This window comes from Pleurodeles waltl, chromosome 12 (genome assembly GCF_031143425.1).
Source record: "Pleurodeles waltl isolate 20211129_DDA chromosome 12, aPleWal1.hap1.20221129, whole genome shotgun sequence".
In the NCBI taxonomy this organism is placed as follows: Eukaryota; Metazoa; Chordata; class Amphibia; order Caudata; family Salamandridae; genus Pleurodeles; species Pleurodeles waltl.
The window spans coordinates 693,286,425-693,306,305 of record NC_090451.1 but is presented as its reverse complement, the minus strand read 5'-3'; the positions used below and the strand labels follow the sequence as shown (position 1 = coordinate 693,306,305).

At 44.9% G+C, this 19,881-nt stretch overlaps 1 protein-coding gene across 1 annotated transcript in view; it reads right to left on the bottom strand.

Annotated features, from left to right (window-relative positions):
* EPO (erythropoietin) overlaps window positions 1-19,881 on the bottom strand; it is a 172,586-nt gene that overhangs the window by 36,959 nt on the left and 115,746 nt on the right. Inside the window, exon 4 of the mRNA XM_069215550.1 lies at window positions 3,501-3,665. Coding sequence (XP_069071651.1) covers window positions 3,501-3,665 — 165 coding nt within the window. The remainder of the gene's footprint in view (window positions 1-3,500; window positions 3,666-19,881) is intronic.

The following is a 19,881-nucleotide window of genomic DNA, read 5'->3' as shown; positions in this document are numbered from 1 at the left end:
AAAAGGATTGTTCAACAATTTAATCAAAGTTACACCTCAAATTATATCAGCAGTAGCTTGGTGGACAGTGGTGGACAACATAGTCAAAGGTCTCTCATTCCTTCTTCAGCTTCTAGAATACGTTATCACCACAGATGCATCCCTGGAAGGATGGAGAGGACATTTCCAAGAACTTCAAATCCAAGGAAAGTGTACCGCAGCTCAGAAAGCCCTTCAAGTCAACCACCTAGAACTTCGAGTGACTTACCTAAGTCTTTGAGCCTTTCTTCCAAGAATAAAGAACACTTCTATCCTCTTGTGCACAGACCACACAACAAGTATGCTTTACATAAACAAGCAAGGAGGTACCAGATTGCTACCCCTAGCATCGGAAGAGCCTGCGATTTGGAATCTGACATTGAAGCACGGAATCACTCTCAGAGCGGCGCATATTTACGGGTTCAGCAACACTTTGGCAGACAGCCTCACAGAATGACATAACCTGTGACGAATGGGAGCTATATCGGACCACTCTGGACTTAGTATTCTCACGGTTGGGCAAACCAGCACTTGACTTGTATGCAACACCCCAGAACAACAAATTACAGTGCTTTGCAAATTGGCATCTCCATCCAGGATTGTGGGGGAATGCATTTTTGATAAGATGGTCCAGGATCTTTGCCTATGCTTTCCCACAATTTCTGTAATCCCAAACGTTCTCAGAAAGATCAAATCAGAGAGGTGTCGGGTCATACTGATAGCTTCCAGGTGGCCCAGGCATCACTGGTTTACGGAGCTTCTGCTGTTATCAGAGGTCACCCATAACTAACTCAAGCCAGTGCTGCACCTACTGCCGATGAACACCGGCCAAGTACATCATCCGGACCCAAAATCTTTCCATTTGTGTGCATGTCTCCTGAGTTCAATTAATTCACAGACTTAAACGTCTCGCAGAAGTTTCGTGAGAGTCTATCCAAGGAGCGATCAGATTCAAACTTGAAAACTTACAGATTAAAATTGAAATGGTTCTGCATCTGGTGCCAGAAGTGTGGCTTACATCCTCTTCAGATATCACTGGAACACCTTTTGCCTTACCTGCTTTCTCTAGCTCAGTCAGGTCTGGCTCATCTCTCAATAAAAAGGCATCTGTCCGCAATTTCAAGATTTATCCGTTCTCATGGTTCTACTTCATTATGTTCCAGCGGAATCATTAAATAATTTCCTAAAGGCCTCCTTAGAGTTTTTACCGCAGAGGGACTCCACCACCTGAATGGCATCTAAACATAGTCTTAGTGCAATTAATGAAACCACAGTTTGAGCCCATTCATAAAGCAGATCTCAAATTCCTCACCTGGAAAGTCTCCTTGCTTTTAGCTCTTACAAGCGCCAGAAGGGTGAGTAAAATCCAGGCCTTCACAACACAAGATCCTTTCTTGCGGTTCACAGATGATTCTGTCATACTTAGAACGAACCCGAAATTCATTCCTAAGGTGCCTAGTGACTTCCATATTAATGAACCTATAGTTCTAAGAATTTTCTTTCTGAACCCAAGTTCTCCAGCAGAAAGATCATTGCGTGCCTTAGATCTGGAGAAGTGTCTCAAATTCTACTTACACTGTACAAAACCCCTCAGGAAAACTACTCAGTTATTGGTATCCTACGTTCAAATGCATATTGGAACTCCAGTAACTAAAGCAACAGTTGCCAGATGGATTTCAAATGCAGTTCAGTAGTGTCACCCAGGGCAATCTCTACATCTGCAGCTCTCTTTGCTGGTGTGCAGTTAAGCAGAATATTTTGGGCAGCAATATAGAAAAGCATGCACTCATTCACACATCACTACTGCCCAGAATCGACTCAACGCACTGATGCAGCAGTTGGTCAAGAAGTGCTACACCTTCTCTTTCAATAAGGTGAGCCTCTGTTATTTATCTGTTTTGATTTAAACATTAGAATGTTTTTTTCATTGCTTGTTTAATGTTGTTATAATCGTTATACAACTACGTTAGACACGAGAGATGTAGTTGGACTAAAGCCCACCATCCGCTATTACACCTTACACAAGTATTCCATTTGCTAATCTGATTCAAACATGTGTATCTATGAAAGATTTAATACTGGAGAAGAAAACAAGTTACTTACCTGTAACTTCAGTTCTCCGGTATTGGTATCCTTCATAGATTCAAATGTGACCCACCCTCCTCCCCCGAGAGGCTCCCCTTATATCTAGGCACACAAATTCCCGCTTGGGTTCGAAAATCTGAAGAAAAATGCCTCTCTTGGGAGTGTTCTAGAGGGTTCAGATGCCTAATTGGACAGAAGTCGACCTTGTATAAAAATACATTGATATGTTAATAAACAGACTACTCATTGCCTTTAGGGCCTATGGTAATGATGTGTACTGCTAACTTAATGTACAGAGGGACTCTCAATGACAGAGATGATTCAAGTACGTGAATCTATGAAAGATAACAATACTGGAGAACTGAAATTACAGGTAAGTAACTTGTTTTCTTTTTACATCTCGCTTACAACCCTGATAAAACCTAAAATGTACCTCTGCTTATAACTAACCAGTGAAAACTCCTTTAATGCTTACCCACATGATCCTTCTACACACCCTTATGTCACCAGTGTTGCCTTTTGTCGAGGAAATCATGCTAATAAACATTCAGTGGTACATTTGTTGGTCTTAAGTAGCATAGATTTTTAGGCAGAGTATTTTAACACTGAGAAAACAACCATGTTCCTGCTGTCAGGATGAGCGCAACATTATTAACTTTTTGTTCCCATTTGCCTTTTGTGTCCGCTGTAAAGCAATCTATTTGCTTGATTTGCCATAGATTTGAATTCTCAGACTGAATGCTTAGTTTGGGCAAATCCTTCTAAAAAATATCTTTGGTTAAAATTTTGAGAGTCAGTCAGCTCCCTCCTAGATTTGGGTTTTCAATTATTGTGAAATCTTTCCACAATCTTGCTGAATGGGATATTTATTCACCATAGAAAATCTGGACCTCAAAGAGCCCAGACATCCAACACACCTTTTCCCTCATTGTATTTATCCTGAATATATAGATAGACGTCATAAAATTGTAGATTTACAACTGTGACACGTTTATACTGTAAAGGGTATTTATGAGCTTGGCTTTCCCTTTTCAGTAGCTTTTCAATATGTCAAAAATGCCCTGGTCCCACACTCTATTACTTCGAACAACTGAAAGCTGTAGTGAGATTTTCATGGCACCAAGGCAGCGAAAGAAATATGAAAATATTGGCCATCCGGACAAGCAGAATTGATGTATAATGTTAATGTCCTCTTAAATTCAGCCCTATGTTTGCACGTAATTCTTTTTCATCCACGTGGAAATGTGCTATTGGTAAATTGTAATTTGTTGACCTTATTAAGGTGTAATTGTTGACAGTATTAATTTTATTGTACATAGATTTTAATCTTCCCGTGCTGTGCTTTTACTGCTAAGCATTGTTCTGACTGCTGTATTGCTGTGGATTCAGGTGCTTACCTGTACATTTAAACTTTTTAAGACCCTTGTAACACTTCTGATATTGCTGTACGTCTTGTCCACTGAATATATTAGAGCGTTGTCTGAGACCAGCTCTCTTACTTGTAACATTGCTCTTGTAAACATTGCCAATCCGTTCCAGACTTCCTTGGCCTGCGCTTTCCGCTATAAAGGAAAATGATATTAGTATAAAATGTATTCTCATTCTTTTTAAAAACTGTTTTTTTTAATATGGTTGTAAAGCATAGTTGGTCCAACAGATATTGAATTAAAGGTACAACTAACTGGCAACTTTGACAATAAAGTATAAACTGGTCTACGTGGAAGCACGGTTGATCCATACATACAGCAGTATACATGACTTATGAGGGGAGAAGCAGTAGTTATTAAAGACGAATCCACCATATTGAGGCATTTAACCACGTGAAAATATTTAGAGAAAAAATACCAAAGGGAAAAGAGAAATATATCCAACATTAACAATTGATACAAGCACTAAAAGTGGAAGGGGAAGGGAATGGGAGGTTACGCTCCCAGACCAAACTCAGGTTGTCATAGCGAGGCTGTGAATCAGGACTATGGAATGGTGACTAATGAAGAGGGTAATACTTATCTCGGAGAGCTGCTAACTCCAGGGATTTCTAGGGTAAGGAAGGTGAGGAGAGCTCCTGGGAGCCTCGGAGATTTAGAGACGGGCTCGCTCCACCAGCCGAGTCAATTAGCTTTTATAAAATGAGTAGTGGAAAGGGGTCCAGTGCCTTCGGAAGGTCAGAAGCCCAAGTGGAAGTTTTTGAGGAAAGGACATATCCATTTCTCTGTAAGATGAGACAGCAGTCTGTCCCATACCTTGGGTTTTGGAAGATGGCCTTTGGCCTACTGCCTGTGGACAGCCATGGCTCTCCCCATATTAGTATCTCCTAGCGTTAAGCCTCTCATACTTGGGGCAGGGGATTCTTTTAATTCATGGTGATTGGTCTTTTTGTCAGGACAATGGACAAGTTTAAGAAATGTAAGGCAGCTCTGTCCTATTTCTTTTGGGCTGTTTGTGAAGCACCTAAGTTTCCCCCCTCTCAAGAGTACACTTTCAACAATGTAATGATCGTCACTAGTTGCTTTGTCGCTTTGGCCTAGAACGAACACAGCTGGGGACAGTCCCAGATCATATGCTTGGGAGCCGCACCTAGCACACACGTCTGAGGCACCTGGAAAGATTCTACCAAGCCACTTCGGGGGTGATCTACCCTGTGCAATATGTAGAATTGTATTAACTTTAGACAAGTGTTCCTGGGGATTTTCAATGAGCTTTCATTTGTTACTTATTGTGTATGGCTCCATGAAACCCCTATTCCAAGACCTCCCTGAGGGGTTGTAGCAAAATCTGGGAATTGGCCACCAGAGGTCTTGAGAGCCTACTAACGAGTTTATGGCCATTGCCCAATGTGTGTAAGGCCTGTATGAACTGGTGGATACCTGGCTCTTAATCTCTAAATGCCCATAGATCTTGCATAGTGGAATGAAAGAAACCACATAGGAGGATTGGCGCTCATGGAGGTCGTACATTTCTGCAAGGTCCAACAATTGACCAAGATGGCCACCCTAAAATAGGACCTGCAGGTTTGTGAATCTTAAAATGTATTTTCTTAGGGTTGTGACATCTCGATTGTGTTGGAAAATACAACTATTTGATCACAAAATACTTTAAAAAAAAATTATTTAGACAGCTTTTATATTGTGTGGACTGCCTCCTGTATGGCACCTAGGGCCATGTGTACCAAAATGTTTTATCCATTCTCTGTCTATGTGAAAATGTGTTCGTACATATGGGCCCTGGTGCTTTACAGACAGAGCAAAAATATATTTCTGATGGATACAACTACCTGTGGATTCCTCACCTAATGAATTCTCCCCATGCGTAGCATTCAACGGAAACTTTTCTCCAGCTCTGCACGTCTGCGAGGACGTCACAATTGCCAGACTCCACGCGGCTCCGCCTGACGTCATCGAGGCAATAAGAGGCCCTCGCCAGTGTGCCGACGTCAGTTCCCTTTTTTCTGTGCCTTCGATAACGGTTACTTTTCCAGCTACCTGTATCGTTTGCTGTTCGAAAGGGATACTTTGTGTTTTTGTCGACATTTCAGCCCCGAAGAAGTCAGGCTTCAAGCCCTGCAGGGAATGTGGAGGTCGGATGTCGGCTGTCTGACCCCCATAACGACTGTCTTTGGTGCCTGAATTCAGACCACGACGTCCAGGAATGTGGTTCATGCCAAAAAATGAACCCTAAAGCCTTGTCAGAACGTGAGGCTAAATTGTTCTTAGCAAAAGCTAAGAAGGAGAGAAAACGGCACCATAGATCATCGTCGGGGAAGTCAAGTCACAAGAAGCGGTGTCATTGTGACTCCAGGCGTCGATCCAGAGGAAGCCGGTTGGAGTTGAGGTCTCCGTCACCCCGATGCCGTAAGTCTTGGGAGGTCAGCCCAACGGTGCCTCCTCAACCGTTGACTTAGCAATCATCTCCGGCGCCCCCAGTCTTTGAGGTGGTGGATCCTCAGAGCCAACATGCCTCTCCGGCGCATCCAGGTGCTCAGGATTCGAGTCCGGCGCTTACTCCGGCTCCTCAAGACTATCCTGCATTCCCGGTTCCGGGTACGGATCCGGCGGCATTTCTTAATGCCATGTTTACTATTTTCCAGAACATGGCTCCGGGAGGTGGTGCGCCGGCTGGCCCCACTGGTCCCTTGGCATTTAACTTAGGCGTTCTGGCTCCGTACAGGCCGATGCCGTTTATGCCGTTCGGTCCGGCAGGAGACACTAGCCCGGTGCCGGCGGTGCAGCCGTCGACGTAGAGGGAGAGGCCTTCGACACCGGTGTCCGTTGAGTTGGAGGAGCCCCGAAGCTGGATACCGTTGATGGGTGCAGGTCTTGTGTCCACGGCGCCGATGGATCCATCTACGGCATCGGGAGGATCCGGAGATCCTGTAATGACGCCTTCTCGGCACCACTCTCCGACGTCGTTACACTCCATGTCGACGCCGGGGTTGGAGGCCAAATTGCGGTCCAGGACGAAGGCCCTCAGGTTGTTGGAGGAGAGAGAGTACCAGAGGCAGCTCCATGAGGAAGGGGAGGTTGCTGAGCCCCAGAGTGAGTTTCAGGGGTTGGATACGGCCAGTGGACTGGATACTTCCCCGGGGTGGGATCTGGCCTCGCCAGGGGAGTATACTGAGGAAGTAGCCACATTCCATTCCGTCATCAGGAAGGATGCTAATTTCCTGGAACTCCCCCTTCCTACGGCGCAAGTTAAAACCAGTATCCTGACGGAGGTACTTCATCCTGCCACGGCCATTGCGGATCCACTGTTACCATTCAATGAAGCTCTCATGGATCCAATAGGAGAGGTGTGGAAGAAACCTGTTTCTTCATCGGCAGTGAGCAGGTCGGTGGCCAGACGGTATAGGTCTGCACCTGGAGACCCCGAATTTCTTTCTAAACATCCGTCTCCAGAGAGTCTGGTCGTACAGGCATCCTGTTCTTCTCGATCTGCTCCTGGCTCCTTTCCTGGAGTACCATCTGACCGGGAGTCCAAGCGCATGGAGCAGTCAGCCAAAACGGTTTTCTCCTCGTGTAGCATGGCATTGAAATCTGCTAATGCTACGTGTATCCTTGGCAGATACATTCACGCAATAATGGATGCGGCAAAGACAGCGTTACCGGACATGCCCCAAGACTTGCATGGTCTCCTCTCAGATGCCAAGACAGCAGCTACGCAAGTCATACAGTCAGGGCTGGACACCACGGACTCTTGCTAGAGCCAAGGGGACCTCTATTGCCACCAGGCGCCATGCTTGGTTGCGCACATCTGGATTCTCATCGGATGTTCAGGCCACGCTCTTGGACTTGCCTTTTGTTGGGGCTAAATTGTTTGTCTCTAAAGCTGACTCTGCGTTAGAGCGCTTTAAGGAGTGTAGAGCCACTGCTAAATCCTTGGGCCTGCAGGCTGTTTCGACCCCCTTTAGGTCCTTTAGGCGGCTGCAAGTTTTTGAACGAGGGTCTTCCTTTTGTGGGAGATCGCAGCAGGCAGGACAGCAGTCTTCAAACCTCCCTTATAGATCATTTAGGGGGCGGGGTAGGGTCCGCACTAGAAGGGCCACCCAGCAGCAGCACCCTTCCTCTTCCTCAGGGGGTCTGCAACAGGGAAAGCAGCCCTAGTCCTCTCTCCATCGCGTCCCATACCTCTCCGGTATGGGGAAGGTTGTCTCTTTATCTTCCCATGTGGGAATAAATAACATCCGATTCCTGGGTCATCAGCATGGTAAGGAAAGGCTATGCCCTTCCCTTTCGCGAGATTCCTCCTCCTTTCCCTCCCCGTCCTTCCTTTTGTTCAGAGGATTATCTCCTGTTGCTAGAACAGGAGGTTCTGTCCCTATTGTCAAAAGGTGCAGTGGAGTTGGTTCCCGAGCAGGAGAGGGGTCAGGGATGTTATTCAAGGTACTTTCTGATCCCCAAAAAGGATGGTCATTTGAGACCTATCTTGGACCTGAGGATTTTGAATTGGTTTCTCAAGCAGGAGAAATTCAAAATGCTGACTCTAGCACAGGTACTTATGGTGTTGAACAAGGAGGATGGGATGGTGTCTGTCGACTCGCAGGATGCTTATTTACATATTCCCATTCTTAAGTCACACAGGAAGTATCTCCGTTTTGTGGTAGGGTCGCAACACTACCAAATTGCGGTCCTTCCTTTTGCTCTTACTTCCGCACCTCTGGTCTTCACGAAGGTGATGGCGGTTGTTGCAGCGGACCTCAGAAGGAAAGGGATAGCGGTATTTCCTTACCTGGACGATTGGTTATTCAAAGCCAAGTCTCCGAAGCTTGTGTTGCATCATCTGCAGCTGGCAACCCAGTTGTTGTTCAGTCTGGGCTTTTCAATAGATGTGCCCAAGTCTCACCTGGAGCCCTCTCAACGCCTCCTGTTCATAGGGGCAGTACTGGACACTACATTGAATCGGGTCTTTCCTCCACCTCAGCGGATTCAGGACATTCAGGCGTTGATTACGATGTTTCAAGAAGGAGCGGTTGTTCCGGTCCTCAAGGTCCTTCGTTTGCTCGGTTTGTTCGCTTCTTGCATTCTGTTGGTCACTCATGCACGCTGGCACATGAGGGCTCTTCAGTGGTGCCTCCGCAGGCAGTGATTTCAACACAAAGGGGATCTCGAGGAGTCGATAAAGATCTCCAGAGACACTGCTGCAGATCTACAATGGTGGGTTGCGGGCGGCAACCTGTCTCAAGGAAAGCTGTTTTGCTGCCTCCTCCAGTGACCACAGTGATAACGGATGCCTCCACTTTGGGGTGGGTAGCTCATCTGGGGAACCTGGAGGGTCGTTGTTCTCCAGTGGAGCAGATATTTCATATCAGTCTACTGGAACTGCGGGCGAATTGTTTGGCCCTCAAGGCCTTCCTCCCTTCCCTTCGCGGTCAGTCGGTTCAAGTCCTTATGGACAACACGGCCACGATGTGGTACATCAACAAGCAGGGAGGAGTAGGGTCGTACCTTCTCTGCAGAGAGGCTCTGCAACTCTGGTCCTGGGCGCAGGACCATCGGCTCTGCATAATAGCAAACCATCTGGCCGGGGTTCAAAACGTGCGTGCGGACAGTCTCAGTCGGCTCTTCTCAGACGATCACGAGTGGCGTCTTCATCTGGATCTGGTTCTTTACATCTTTCGGATGTGGGGTTTTCCCCGGATAGACCTATTTGCCTCTCGGGAGAACGCGCACTGCCCGTTGTTCTGCAGCCTTCAGTATACGATGCAGGGAGCGTTGGGGGACGCATTTCAGATGTCCTGGTGCGACCAGTTGCTTTACGCATTTCCCCCATACCCTTGATTTCTAGGGTTCTGAGGAAGATTTGCCAAGACCGGGCCCAAGTCATAGCTCTGGATTGTCCACGAAGGGTGTGGTACGCAGACCTACTCCAACTCTCACTGTGCCCTCCGCTCCGTCTCCCTCACAGGGCAGACCTCCTCTCGCAGTCACAGGGGCAGGTTCTACACCCCCACCTCCAGAGCCTGCACCTTCATGCCTGTAGATTGAACGGGGCAACCTGAGTGCTTTTTCTCTCCCATCGGATGTGGTGGAAGTTATTTTATCGGCCCGGCGACACTCCACCAAGTCTGTCTATGCGGGCAGATGGGCAAAATTTGTTCATTGGTGTGGAGAGCGACAAATGAATCCCTTAAGTGCTCATCTGTCAGATATATTGATGTTTGCTTTGTCGTTGGCGCGGCGAGGTTGCGCTGTGGCCACTGTCAAAGGCTATCTCTCGGCTCTTTCGGCCTTCTTTTGTCTTCCTGATCAACCCTCTTTGTTCAAATCCCCTTTAATGTTAAGGTTTTTGAAGGGGCTTACCAATAGTTTTCCTCCCACTCCGTTTATTATGCCCCAGTGGGATTTAAATCTGGTGTTAATCTTTTTGATGGGCTCTCCTTTTGAGCCACTTCATTCTTGCCCTTTAAGGTTTTTAGTTCTAAAAACTGTGTTTTTGACGGCAATCACGTCTGCTAGGCGTGTGAGTGAGCTACAGGCGCTTTCTGTTCACCCACCTTTTACAACCTTTCATAAGGACAAAGTGGTTCTGAGGACCAGGGCGGCTTTCCTCCCCAAGGTAGTGACTCTGTTTCATTTGGGACAATCCATCACTCTATCGACGTTATACCCTCCTCCGCATCCATCTAAGGAGGAGGAGAGACTCCATCGACTGGACCCTAGGAGGGCTCTCAGCTTTTACATAGACAGGACGAGAGAGTTCCGCTTGGATGACCAACTCTTTATTGGATATGTGGGGAAGAGGAAGGGGAAGGCCATCCACAAACGAACGCTATCCAGGTGGGCCGTTCTTTGTATTAAGATATGTTATTCATTGGCGAAGAAGGATCCTCCTGAGGGGATCAGAGCCCATTTCACCAGGGCCAAGTCGACCACATCGGCCCTGGCTAGAGGTGTTCCAGTGGCAGACATTTGTAAGGCCGTGACTTGGTCTTCCCTCCACACCTTTGTAAAGCATTATTGCTTGGATTCAGAGGTGAGGAGGTATGGCCATTTTGCGCGGTCTGTGCTGCAGGAGTTCTTGGTATGACCAGACGGACACCTTCCTCTGAGGTGGTACTGCTTTAGGACTCTATTCATTACGTGAGGAATCCACAGGTAGTTGTATCCATCAGAAGAGCAAGTTACTTACCTTTGTTAACGCTTTTTCTGGTGGATACACTAGCTACTTGTGGATTCCTCCTGGTCCCTCCCGCCTCCCCATTGTCTTTCTGGTCATACCGAGATTTCCTTGGGTATGCATTTATGTATTTTATTCTTTCTGTATTATGAGGTTATTTATTTATATGTATATGTATATATATATATATATATATATATATATATATATATATATATATATATATACGTATATAGTTGTATTTCTGTTTATTTTGTAAGTTCTGATATTTGTTCATAATTGTGTTGAACTTTTACGAATGTGCATTGGTATCGTTTTTATTATTGGCTTTTGCCTTTTCCATAAAGGTTTATTGGATACAGTTATGAAGTGTTTGGAATGTCCATGTTTCTCTATTCGTCTCAAAGGCACGTAAAAAATGACGTAAACTGACGTCGGCACGCTGGCGAGGGCCTCTTATTGCCTCAATGACGTCAGGACGAGCCACGTGGAGTCGGGCAATTGTGACGTCCTCGCCAACGTGCAGAGCTGGAGAAAAGATTCTGTCGAATGCTACGCATGGGGAGGATTCATTAGGTGAGGACTCCACAGGTAGCTGGTGTATCCACCAGAAAAAGCGTTACCGAATTTAAGTTCAAATGGTATAGAGAAATAGAAGACTTTATGTAAAGAAGTATATATTTATAAGACAGAAATAAGTTGTAGATTATCTTGTTTCAACATAAGGTGGGAAAAAACACATCAGTAGAAAGCCTTGGTGGAGCAAAATCTATTAAGACATTGGTGTGGAGGAAGGAAAACATTAGGATTACTTAGATTACTTAGGTAAATTAGACATGCTGAAAGGGTGTCAAACATATGTCCTAGATGAACAGTAAAAGTGACATTTACAGTGACATGGAGCTCAGATGTAGAGGAATACTGTCGGAGAAGGCAGAGGTGAGGGTTCCATTCTTCAAGGTATTTGTGAAGAATGTTTTATGTTAGCTCATGTTTGAACATCAAGAAAGATTTGGTTAGACCCTTATTGCTGTAGGTAGGACATTCCAGATGTTAGATGAATTGCCCGAGAATATTGAAAGTGCAGAATATTTTTTGAGGTATGGTGTTACTAGTATGAGTCAGTATGATCTTAGATTCTTCCCTCTGCCCAGCATAGATATTTGAGCGAGCGATATTGTGGGGTGTTTAATCGAGGGGCCTAGGTAAATGCACGCCATTTTGAAAATGTATCTGCAGGTAACGGGAGCAATTGGAGTGTTCTTAGCACTGGACTGATGTGCTCATTTCTTGGTGTTTAATAACAACTGCATTTAGTTTGGCTTTGTGGATGTGAGGTGTTGATCTGTTAAGCCATTGGAAATTGAGTTCCTGTATTCTACCTGCTTTTTGTATCTTGTTTTAAGTCTTCTTGTGTAATTAAATATTTGACTGATCTGAAGATGCGTAGCTGGTGGTAGACAGCTTTAGTAATGCATTGTATGCGCCTTTGTGAAATGCATTGTGTAGAGAAATACTAAGTAGCTGCTACCCAAAGAGTTTGGTCCTCTATTCCCTGATCTTTAAACCATAGTGCTCAATCCGCATGATTAACTTGAGGGAAGTTAACTACTCGTGCCAGGCCCTTCCATCATCAGCCCCTCCCTGGTATGCGTGACTACATTAGCATCCATATTTTTTGGTTATCTGTATGGAATTACCTTCAGATGAAAGTTTACCGCTTATACCTATTACCCATTTGTCTCTCTCTGAAGGAGATTACCTTGAGAGTGTAAACGTGAGTTAATTTCCATGCCCATCCTGTTTATAGTCACTCATTGGGCAAACTGTCAGTAAAAATGAGAGGAAATGTCCTTGACAAGTCAGTTGTAGCAGTGAAATAGGAGCTCCAATGAGGCCAACCTGCCGCTGGTATGCCTCTTGAGGGAATCGCTTGGTAGGTAAGTCCAAAACCCTTGTAAGTGCATCCTTATCTTTGTCCCGGGGGATGGCAACACATTGCAACGTTACTGCACAGAAAAATGGTGCAAACGTAGGAAATAAAAAAATAGAGATCAATTTTGATAAACACAGCACCTTTCACCAGGCCAGTACTTGAACCAAGATGTGCCACCTCCCAATCTTCGGCCCTAGATTCCTGTCATGCTCTGTGTTTCCGAAGAGACTTTGTTTGCCCTTTGGTCGCAATACAGCTTGTGCTTGTGTATTTTAGTTTGCTATAGAGGGTTACATGCCCGTCCGACCCTACAGCCATCAACAAATCCTCCCACTCCGTGCCCAAACCCAGAGAACTTAGTACAAAAACAGCTAAAGGAAGCCCAGAGGCGACGTACAAGCGCCTGGAGGGCACACTGGAGACAGGCTGGTCTAAGAGGTAAACCTTCATTCCCATAGCCAAATGCAATTCTGATTTTAAGAGCCATGTTGTCTATCAAATATGGGTTTCCTTCACCCAGACTGTCTGTCTCTCTAGATGTGTTTCCCATCTCTTCAAAAGATTTTGTTTATATAGTTGGCTGATTAAAGAGCCTCTTTGTCTGCTGGCCAGTGCCCGCTCCTCAGCCTTGACGTCAGGGGTACTTCCTCAGTTTAGGAATCCTCGCCAGTGTCAAAGGAAGCCGGGCAACAAAAGCATGCCATGCTCCGAAAACATACGACACAGACGTCGTCAGCATTCTTTTTTGGAAGGGATCTATGCTGCCTTTAGTGTCCCAGATGAGATTTAAGATCGTCAGAGTTTTTTGTAAATTCGAGGAAAATTAACATCGCAGTAAGCAAGTGAAATTGACCTCAGTCCAGGGAACATATTTTGTTTATAATCTATAGCGGACTCAAATTGCCAATCCAGTAGGAAGGGAACGATTTTATTAATTAGGACCATTCACGCACACTTCTCTTGACCTATATTTATTGCCTATACAAAAAAAATCCAATTTTTCTAGGTTTCCCAGCAGTACATAAGTTCATGGGACTTCAATGTCTCTTTTTTCACTTTTTGTCAGATTTACTAATGTGTACTGTTGTTATTTTTTGGGCTGACAGCTACTCGCAAGGAGCCACTTTTCCGCTGCTTACCTACATGTTTAAAGTGCTTTCTTGCCTACAACTGTCCGCTGAGGGCATCTGTAAGCAGCTATTAACTCATGTTTAATGCTTGAATTTATGACACATATTATTCGAAACAATGAAGGGACACTATCCTAGTAATGTTCTCTGATTTGTTTTCTTACTGCCTACATGTACAGTGTTGAGAACCTTAGAGCCGACTTGTAAAGCCAAAATCACAGTATAGAATAACAACTCCCTATTTAATACACAAAATTCTCGTACGCGCTCTGCCAACGCCATGGGATCTGATGCCCACATCTCTGAGCCAACAGCGGTTATTCTCAAAATTGGCTGAATGAAAACATGTGAGGTCTAGGAAGAAATGGCAATGTGAAATCCCATTATTGTGCGCAATACAGAGTGCTCGGTTGGGCACTGTTGTCGTTGGTAAACTATTAGATATCTGTTATGACGCCTCTGTCGTCATTGGTGTGCATACTCTGTTCAGTGTTGTTACTGAAGGCATCTACTTTGGCACACTTTGCAGTATTAGATATAGCTGAAGAGTCCCAAGGAAAGGAGGCACATGGGATTATTGTTTCTGGGTGTTCAGAATGCCCTGCATTAGGCCATTCTAACACCAGGTGATGGCTTTCCAATAGTACAATTTTCTATGCATAGCTCCTGTAAAGCGCCTGGGAATCCAGCTGAGATAATTTCTGCCTTTGGTCCTGTTTTTTTATATGGCAATTTTTCCCCTGGATTTTCTGGCTTGACAGTTGTCAGGAGCTTAACGGAAGGTAATTCCACACCAGCCAGTTGGCACAGCTCCAGAAAGAGGGGCTCTTAGATGCTTCTCTCCTCGCTTATTTTCAAGAATGCATAGCTCCTACTGAATAGATAGGCTATGCACAAACAGCACAATCTCTGCTGCAATCAACATCTGGCAGTTATCATGGTTCCCACTAGGATTTCCTGCTGATAATCCAAATTGCATGAAGCATGCGTTTAGGATTTAAGTTCATTTCAGAACCCTTACATTGTAGAGATAGCAGTCTGCACCTCTCTAGTGCATAAGCACATGTTAATGTCCGCGTTTATTCTGCATAGTCATTACTCATACGAGGCTTTCAAAGTATTGTATTGTAGTTGCATTTATACAGTGCCGCAAAATGTGATTAATTCTGTACATTTTAACACAGAGTACAGTGGCATTTTATCACTTATACCCACATTCTGTCAAGCTAAGTAAGTCTCAAATCGTGCACGGTAATTGCACCAAATCTTACACTTGGAGTTTAGTGTGGATCTGCAACTTTTCTTATGGAAATACTTTCAAATATTACAAGAAGGGATTTGCACTGGTAAAATGTTCAAAAAAAACTAGTTTTACCACATCGTAAACCCAAAGGCACAAGTTATTCCTGCAAAGCTAGGAATGGGATAAAGTCAAAGAGGGGAAAAACTAGAGGGCGAGTAACGTCTTCACTGGGAGTCCCTCTGTTAACACTAAAGGGTTCTGGTGTGTGTGTGTGTGTATGTCTGTTTGTGTGCAAGATCCAGCAACACAACTTTTCAAGTATTTTAAAACAACTTTGTTTTGATCCAGTAAACAGAAAACATGCCCCATAGGCAACATTCTTGTGTTTTTTAATATTCTGCCAGTTTACTATATACATTGTACATTGGGCTGAATCACCATTTAAAGAAGGGTGAAGTAAAACAAAAAAAACATCAAGTTTCAAGCAGGGGCAGCGCCTTTGCAATAGCAAAGGAATGTCGCTCCCCTGGCTAAGCCAGGAGCTGAAAAACAAAACAATATTTCTTTATTGTCTTATTATTCATCTGCTGGCTGAGCCAGCAGGGAGGGGTGGGGCTGGGCCACAGGGGTGGGAGGAGGAGAAATTGCATCTAAGTGCGCATGTGTGTTTGGCCAGTCGTCTTAGGCCGACCAAACACACATGCGCACTTAGGTTTCTCCAATATGGCTGTGTTGAACAGCCAGCGGGAGAAACTACACAGACCCTATGGCAGTGTCTTGAGTGGCAGATCAAGCTGCTCAGAACAATCCTGCTGCTGCTTTCTTGCAAGGTTTAGCATGAGAGCAGTGCCATGATTGCTGGGTAGCCTGTTCTGGTATCCCAGTGAACACTAGGACACCAGAAGTACAGGATCGGGGTGGCAAGAGATGGCAGCGACAGAAAGAGGTGCGTTTTTTTTTTTTTTTATTCACCCCTGCCCCCGTCCCTCCCCTGCCACCTGCCCCTCGCCTTTAGATTTGCAGGGGTGCTGCTGGTGTCCAGTAGAAACGCAGCAGACAGTGAAAAGCAGCCTCTTCTCCTTTAGGAATCTTGGAAGCAGCCCTAACCCACACACCCAGCATGGTGACAGGTAGGAAGTCCGTTTTTTCCCGCTCTGTGATGAAGATTCTGGACACAACACAACTTTGCTCGGAGTACCAGTTTTTTGGGGGTGTATTCTAGCTTCACTTGACATATTAAGTCATTGTGTTCGTTCTCATACTTTTTTCTGGAGGTAAAAAATGCTTTTATCTCCTTTTGTCATTTGAGATTTTCATCTCCCTGTTGTCTAAGGCCTTTTTGCATAATCTTTTGTCAAATGGCTAGCTCATGGGGGGAAGGTGTCTAGGAATGATGTCCACAATGCCTGTCTTTCGCAATCTCACTTCATGGAGGCCGGTGACATTTGCCGAATGACGTCATACAGAAAGGTGAGGGACAGGGAAGGTTTTTACCTTGGGGCTAAAAGTGTGAGTTTGACAGAAAATTGGCAGACTCAGCATCATCCTCGGAGGGAAGGGGTCACGTTTCCACCCTATCTCCTTCCCATGACACCTCTTCTGCCTCTTGAGTAGTTGAGGAGGCAGCATCTCGATGTCACTGGTGCTCTATATCACCGTTGATCTGTAGGCAGAAACATTGTGAGACCTGTTAGAACATTGTTCGATGTTGAAATATATATTGTTAAAACCCTCCAAGGTCTTGATTTTGAGGGTCATGGAGTACTAGGGGTCGACATAGGCACCACTTAACATTGTGAAGCTGTTCTACATCGGGGGGCTCCAGTCTTCCAAAACAAGAACTGGGTTGCCTCTGAAGCCTTGCACTTGAAAGATAATCAGACAGCCTATGCCTTCTCTACCAGCACCTGCAGACACTAAAATTGAATATGAGGTTCGGCCAATCCTTACTGTAGATTTAAGCTCTCCACAAAGAGTGTAGCCTCCTGTAATTGGATCAGCATTCTGGTTTACAGAGATGTTGCCAGACTGGACTCAGGTTGATGTGGAGAAAAGGATGCGTCCTCTCCAAATTAAATTACTCTTGGTAAAGTGCTTGGGAGCCTGAGCTGGACAGACACGTCAGTATCCAAAACAACAAGAAGTTGAAGTCACCTAATCATCGAAGGCATAGGTCAATATTGCATCAGTATGACTCAGATTCTGGTTCTCCACAGTTTGGAGGGAGATTTCTCTACCATGTCTTCAGTCAGTTCCATACAAAATGTCAACAGTTTTTTTATTTGATATCTTTTTATGTGCTCTCTAATGGAGCTGCAAAAACGTTTCCCATCCAGAAAATTACACCTGGATTTTACACATCTGTTATTTTTGAGACCATCCAAGCAAAGCCTCTGTACAACCTGCTGATACATAAGTTCCAGGCTTGTTGAAGCTCATGATGCCAGGAAGAAATGGTATTACCTTATCTTCTTTATTTGGAAAAATGCAGTTTACAGTTTTCTTCCAGTAGAGGTCATTAGCCTGCGATCACTGCTTACTGCAAGTCCCCTTCTGATGCATCTTTCTTCACTAGAGATTTCCTTGAGGGCCTTAAGAAAGAGTTTTCTACATTAGGAGACCTTGTCCCTGCGAACAGAATGTGGTAGCATCCAAGCTTATTTGCAACATCTACCCTGGAAAGTTGGGGTGAGTGAGCTCCAGGCTCTGTGTACTGAAAAACCGTACCAGATTTTCCTTTGGAACAGCTTATCTTTGAGAATTGATCCTTATTTTCTACTAAAGACAGTGCCTTATTTTCACAGTAATCTATTTCTTCTCCTACTTTTTCCCCAAAACTCTTTGACCCTAGCAGAGAGCTCGCTGAATACTTTCGATGTCAAGAACTTTAAATCGAATTTGGACAAGACTAAAGAGATTTATAAAGTCAAGTAACTGTGGATTATGGTGGTGTTAGAACAGATGTGGCCTCATCTAAACAGACTGCAGCCAAATTGATGGATTATTATCTACAATGATAAATGTCCCCATTTCTGAGATTTGTAGGGCCGCTACCTGGAGGTCAGTCCATACCTTTGTTACACATTATAGTTTGGACTTTACCCCAGGACTAACACCTCAATAGGTGAAGCTTTTCTTGTTAGCTTAAGGGGCTCAGATCTGTGGCTCTGGTAGCACTTTATGCTTAAAATAGCTTGCTACCATATTCTGCCTTCTAGGAACATCGGAGAGAATCCCCTGATGGAGAAGGAAACATTACTTACTTGCAATCATAGTTCTTTACCATGAACATTCCCTCTGAATCCATAAAACTCTACCCACCCTCTGCATTTTTAGGGGCACAGATTGAGAAGATTTCATGGGTTATGAGAGGCTTAGGGGCATATTTATACTCCGTTTGCGCCGAATTAGCGCCGTTTTTTTAGACGCAAATTCGGCGCAAAACTAACGCCATATTTATACTTTGGCGCTAGACGCGTCTAGCGCCAAAGTATGAGTAAAGAGCGTCATTTTTTAGCGTGAACGCCTTCCTTGCGTTAATGAGATGCAAGGTAGGCGTTCCCGTCCAAAAAAATGACTGCGACGCAAATGCGTCATATTTATACTCCCGGGCAAAAATCACGCCCGGGAGTTGGCGGGGCAGAAAACCCTGCATTTGCGCCACTTTTTAACGCCTGGGTCAGGGCAGGCGTTAAGGGACCTGTGGGCTCAAAATGAGCCCACAGCTGCCCTCCCATGCCCCCAGGGACCCCCCCTGCCACCCTTGCCCACCCCAGGAGGACAACCAAGGATGGAGGGACCCATCCCAGGGACATTCAGGTAAGTTCAGGTAAGTATACATTGTTTATTTTTTTAAAAAAAAATTTGGCATAGGGGGGCCTGATTTTTGCCCCCCTACATGCCACAATGCCCAATGACCATGCCCAGGGGACAGAAGTCCCCTGGGCATGGCCATTGGGCAAGGGGGCATGACTCCTGTCTTTACTAAGACAGGAGTCATGTAAATGGCGTCTGGGCGTCGTTTAAAATGGCGCAAATCGGGTTAAGACGTTTTTTTTGCGTCAACCTGACTTGCGCCATTTTTAAGACGCCCTAACGCCATTTTTCCCTACGCCGGCGCTGCCTGGTGTACGTGTTTTTTTTCCACGCACACCAGGCAGCGGCGGTCTGCTTGCGCCGTCTAATGCCATTCAATAAATACGGCGCCCGCATGGCGCTTCAGAATGGCGTTAGCCGGCGCAAATTTTTTTGACGCTAAACTGCGTTAGCGCAGTTTAGCGTCAAAAAGTATAAATACGGGCCTTAATGTGTGGACCAAAAACAGACTGCCTAACTATACCCCAGGTGAACATGATAGGATAGTGCAGTTTCCAAGTTCTGATGCTTTCTTTCTGCAGAGTTTCTTACTAAGGGGCACCATTCCTGATTTGCTTTTTATTTATTTCATCCTTCTTTCAGAGATATGTCAACCAAATGTATCATGTATACAGTAAATTGGCATAATATTAAAAAAGACAAGAATGTTGGCTATTTAGGCATGTTTTCTGTACACTTTAAAAGTTGTGTTCAGGATTTTCACACATAGGTAGAGCTATTCAGAGAGAATAAACATAGTGTACAGCTAGGGTTAGAAGTAACATCTCCTTTCATGGTTGGGTTTACCACTGAGCAAGTCTGTCTCAGGGTCCTAAAATACGATGAGAGGTCAGTCATTAAACAATGTGTGGCTGTTGTACCAGCCCAGAGTAGTTTAAGAGGAGATGAGAAACAGTTATTCATAAGGGATTTATAAATGGAGGTTATAATAGTAACCTCAGGTTCTAGTGGGAGAATAGCTGTATGTAGGAAGCCTGGCA